This window comes from Pteropus vampyrus, unplaced genomic scaffold (genome assembly GCF_000151845.1).
Source record: "Pteropus vampyrus isolate Shadow unplaced genomic scaffold, Pvam_2.0 Scaffold19, whole genome shotgun sequence".
Lineage (NCBI taxonomy): Eukaryota > Metazoa > Chordata > Mammalia > Chiroptera > Pteropodidae > Pteropus > Pteropus vampyrus.
The window spans coordinates 14977800-14983202 of NW_011888800.1; the positions used below are offsets into that span (position 1 = coordinate 14977800).

A 5403-nucleotide genomic window follows, 5' to 3' on the forward strand; every position below is an offset into this window, starting at 1 on the left:
AAATCTAACTTAAACAGAGAAACTTACTGCTAAGAGTATCAAAACCAATAATGCGTAAATGCAAATCCTTTAACTATAAAAGCCAAATTGGCTTTCCTTACCCCAAAAAAGATGGCCTACCAGGGCCTCAGGACCATCCTTGTAACCCCGCTGTGGTAGGTGATAAAGCTGAGTATTCTTCATTAAATGTTTACTATGTTCTTAGTACTACACTAAGCAGCTTGTTGTGCCTTTAACTGCACAACCGTGAGGTACAGATATTATTGTCCTGTAACAGAATGAAAAGTTAACTTACTTGCCAGAGAGCGCATTACAAAAAAGTAACAACCATGATTTACACTGTATTTGTTGCTGACTCCGGATCCAGAACCTGTGCTTTTTGTCCTCTCTAAATAGTATGTGCCACAATGCTGATAGCTCTTGGCAAATGCTCTCTGGTGGCTGATAAGTGAGAGTGAAGGTAGCAAGATCCTGAAGTCGAAGACCTTGGCCTGCTACATCTGAGCACAACCTAGCGGGTTGGGATCACAAGTCCGTGAAGAAGCTGTGGTATACGAATCTCAGATATTTGCATTTTCCTACTCCATCAGCTGAACTAGTTGGCTGACTTCTTTGGCAGCCAGGTTTTAGGGTAGCCAGCTGTGACCTCACCATATGACCAAGGTCTCAGATTTTCATTACTTTGCGTATTTCGTTTTGTCAGAGCCCTGGGATACAAAAGAAGGAAACTTTGGAGAGCAGTAGCAAGTCAACTTTAAAAATGACAAAACTGTTTTTGGTATATTCTATCACAGACTAAGGAAATAGATTATAGTGCCTAATCAGAAGAGCATGCATATAGTTAATTTTAATACTTTCTAATTCCAACTGTTTGGGTGTCATTTCAAAATTTAACACAATAATTTCTTAATCATTTTTTTAATGGAGGTATAAACTTTTTTAATAAACAAATGAGACAGGCACCATGACTTGAATGTGATTGCTAATCATTGTTTTAGATTTCTAACATGGCTATGTAAACACAGGTAAGCTTAGGACATGCAGTTCTCATTTCGAAGCCCCTCATTTCCCAGCAGGTAAATAATAAGGATGAAGGATGTGAAATTTTTTATTTTAAAGGCCAGTTGAACCAGAAACAGACATTTCATTTTTGTATTACTATAATTGGATTATACAGAAATTTGTTTGTAATAAGTAAGTTATCACTGTACAAACTAACAGGGATTTTTAACATACTTTCTTTTATTTTTCACACAGTTCGCAAGAGACGAGTTGAAGGAGACCACCAGTAAGTCAGCCAAAGTATAACCTTTGGAGGACTTTGAAAGGTCACCAAGGGCTCCTGTTGGTGATATCAGATGTAAAATTTTCCTAGGTAGAAGGGAAAAGACTGGAAATCTTTCTTTTTTTAAACTACATGTATCTTTTCTTCTAGTTTAAGTTGTTACCAGTTTCAAGTTGTAAAATCAGTAGTAGGTGATATTTTATGTTTTAAAGCACTATTTCTACTTTCTGCTAAAATCAGTTTTAGCTTAATTAAATGGTTTATGATGGGTTAAAAAATACAATTATAAAAATGTTTAGGAAGTAATGGAGAATAAAACGACCAGTCTTTAAGGACCAATCTTTTTTAAATCAAAAAGGGACATTGCTGACATCAGAATTGCTGTTGCACCTTTTAGGTGCAAGGCACTTCAAAGCTTTCCTTATTCCAGGATATGGAGACTTTTCCAAATTTTAGAATACATGAACTTGGCAAGAATGTGCTTTTTGCTTCTATCAAAAAAGCACAATGCCAGAATTTTGAAACAGATGACTCAAAATTTAGTCATCTGTTGAGGAGTAAAAGCAGATCTCTAGGAAAAATGGTCTTCTGCACATTCCAGGTTACTGCACTTGTCTGATATGTCTTAGCAACACTTAAGAGTTTTCAAAGTATATAGCATTGTCTAAATTCATTATAGTTTTTCATTTTAATAATGTGCACAATATTAAATTTTTATTTTTTATTTTTTTGGGCATTATTAAATTTTTGTGAAAGCCCAGAGTAAAAAGCATCTGAGTAGGAAAGCTATCTTCTTCCCTGTAAAAGGCATACAGCCAACTCTTGGCCATTTAGGGTAAAGGCACAAAGAAAGCTGTTGTTAAACACACGAAATCAGAGATAATAAATATGGTGGAGGTTAAGTCTGAGGAGCATGAAAACGGTCATTTAATGGTTACTGTAAAGGAAATTAGAAACTGGCATGCATATAAATCAAGTGTCAAACAGTTTAGTGTGAATTTTCTATATGCAATGCACAGTTCCATAAATGGTATTTAATCACCACTCACTACAAATTTTCCAACCAGTAAGGAAAACTGTTCTTCGTAAATCTAATTTTTATTATGTTTCCTTTCATCTTACACTTTTTAGTCCATATTATGTAAAAGTAATTTCTCGTAATGAAAGTTGTCTTCATATTACTCAAAGTACCAAGGTGAACAATTGAACAGTGTGCTGTGGTGGGAAGACTGACTCCAGACCACCAGTGTAATAGAGGATTTAGAGCTGTATCCATGCCCTGGAAGGTGGTAGAGGCATTACAGCTGGCGAAGGCAGGGACAAAGGAATCTGAGTAATCCTGGCCTCAGAAATTCAGAGCTGGCTATGTCATATATAGGGAGATTTTTCTAAAGGGAAGAATCTCATTTCAGAGTCGCAGAGAAGTCTGTTGTTAACTTTTTTTTTTTTTTTTTTTAAATTTTTGAAATTGAGTTACAGAATGTCTGCTCCTTTAGCTTGGAGTGGACAGTTTATCCAATGAACTAGGCAGCTTCTTGTGTACTGTCATAATAAGCCTTCTTAACAGGTGTGTTTGTTTCTTTGAATTAGTATCCAGTATTTTAAAGGGGCCAAAGATTAACCTTGCACTATTCCCTTTCAGTCATAGGCTGCTGATTTTTTTAAAGTTAGCAAGTATCTCTCTCTCTCTTTCTCCTTTTCATATACTACTTTGGAAATGTACTTGATTTTACAGACTGCACTGTTCCAGCAGGGTAGGGAGCCAGCATGGAGCAGGTATATAAGGCTACCATTACACTTTTAGCAAGGCTGTCTTGCTTGCGCTGTCCTGTAAGTCAATGCATTGATAAGTATGTGTTCCTTTCCTCCCATAAGTTTTGTTGTTTTTTTTTTTAAACGTAGGTAGGCAAGACTTCACCTAGAATTGTGTATCATACTTATGGATAATATCATTTTCATTTACTATTTATCAAAATATGAAGTTGAGTGTTTTGCTTGTACCATTCCAGTTTTGAGCTACAATGCAATAATAGTTCATTATCTAATTGAAGAAAATATTAATTGAAGAAAATATTTCTTCATAAGTAACTTTAAAGATGAATATTCATCTGATTGAGTGCAGAAAAATCAACAATCATAATTACAAGGGAGAAAACTGATGTTTACTTTGATCTTTAAAAACCTGGCACCACTTAGCCTTTTAGTAACTTTTGGAATTTCTACACTGATCTAAAATTTTGTAATAGATTAGGGTTGATTTTAAAAATCGAGTGGTCTTGATTTTTAAACCAAAGATGTTCTAAGACCCTAAGTTTTATAGTCTAATCAGTTTAAACTTACCTGGTTTTCTAATCAAAGAATATTGTTTGCATTTTTAAATTACTGTTTTTTAAAAGTCTTTAACTTCCCATTTTATAAAATTTTATATCCATACTTGTCTGAAGTTCTAATTTTTCCAGTATGTCTACATGAAATTGTGTGTATTTTAAAAATCAATATTAATTACTAATATTGATATTACAAAAATGGATTTTGGTGCTATGTACTTGTAGCTAAAGCCTAGTAGAAGTGTAAAAGAAAGGTGAAATACATTTTCTAAGGGTGCCTGTTATTTAAAAGACCAAATAAACATTTGTGTTTAAAAAAAATTAGCAGATTGTTAGAGATTTCAAGAATTATCTTGATCATCAAATGGCAAATTCTTGTTATTTGAATGAAATAACCCACATATTTGTTTTATGCGGTAGGTGTTCTCTGGAAAAGTTACATGTAAATAGAACTTTGTAAATTGTTTTTCCATTGACAGTATCTGATGCGTTTTCATTTAAAAGGGCGATCTATGCTATTAAAAAAAATTAGAAAAAAATATGTTTTGAAAAAATGTTAGCCGTGTTCTATTGTACATTATATTTAACCCTTGCTGCCATTAAATAAGATGAAAAGATACTTGAGGTATCATAAAATCTTATATTTTTGGCTCTGCGTTCCCAGGGCTGCCTCACTTTTTCCTTATAAAATCAGGAACCACTGTTAACCTCCAAGAACATCTGAGGAGCATGCTTTTTCTGGAGTCCAGAGCAGCTTCTGTTCTCTGCAAGTTCAGTACTGTCCAACTTTGTTCTTTCATATAATGCCACCTCATTTAAAATGTTTCTCCCAGTTTTATTGAGATATAATTGACATTTAACATGTTAGAAGGTGCACAACATAATTATTTAGTATATGAATATATTAACAAAATGACTACCACGATAACATCCATCACTTCACATAGTTAAAAAAATGTTTAAAATCTACCCTCTTGGCAATTACAGTACAGTATTGCTAGCAATAGTCGTGTCTTGTCCAGGGTTTATTCATTGTATAACTGAAAGTTTGTACCTTTTAACCACCTTCACCCATTTACCTTACCCCATCCCTTGCCTCTGACAACTACCAATCTGTTCTCTGTTTCTAAGAGTTCATTTTTTTTTAGATTCCACATGTGAGATCATACAGTATTTGTCTCTGTCTGACATATTTTACTTAGCATAATGCTCTCAAGGCCACTTCACTTTTGAATAGTATTACCTGAAGACATGGCGTCCTCGAGAACCTAGTACATGGATGTACCAGAGCAACTCCTGTTGCTGCCCTCAGACAAGGGCACTTTTTAGATTTGTCTGCTTAAGAATTGTTTTTAAAAAAACTGGCACATATGCATATGTATGCACACACACACATTGCACAAAAACCGTTTTTTAAATTTCAAATAAATGCCCCGTTTATATTTTTCAGTCTTTTGGATGAATTATATTTGGTTTTAGTTTTGTTTAAAAGCTTGAAAATTACCTTTGTAGCAATACATCATTCTTTGTCACATTAAATAGGTATTTAAATACATTTTTAATACTAAGATATCCAAAATGCTGTAGATGCTTTTTTCAATTTTTATCAATATAAAAGCAGTATATTTTAAAATAATGTCTAAATATTACAAAATATTATTAACCTGGTTCATAATGGCACAGTAAAGTTTCTTTTGACGAACATGTACTATAGGCATTTAGAATTTACCACTTCATACTGGGATAAATAATTTCAATAAAGTTTATCAAATATCCTGTAGACTTGGACTT

At 33.6% G+C, this 5403-nt stretch overlaps 1 protein-coding gene across 5 annotated transcripts in view; it reads left to right on the top strand.

Moving 5' to 3' along the window:
• The window catches only part of TMOD3 (tropomodulin 3), a 65214-nt gene extending 59822 nt beyond the window's left edge, over positions 1–5392 (top strand). For all 5 annotated transcript variants that reach the window (XM_011355115.2, XM_011355117.2, XM_011355114.2 and 2 more), the window contains one exon: positions 1258–5392. In XM_011355115.2, the coding sequence (XP_011353417.1) occupies positions 1258–1292 (35 nt within the window). In that variant the 3' untranslated portion in view covers positions 1293–5392. The remainder of the gene's footprint in view (positions 1–1257) is intronic.
• Positions 5393–5403: the final 11 nt, after the last annotated feature.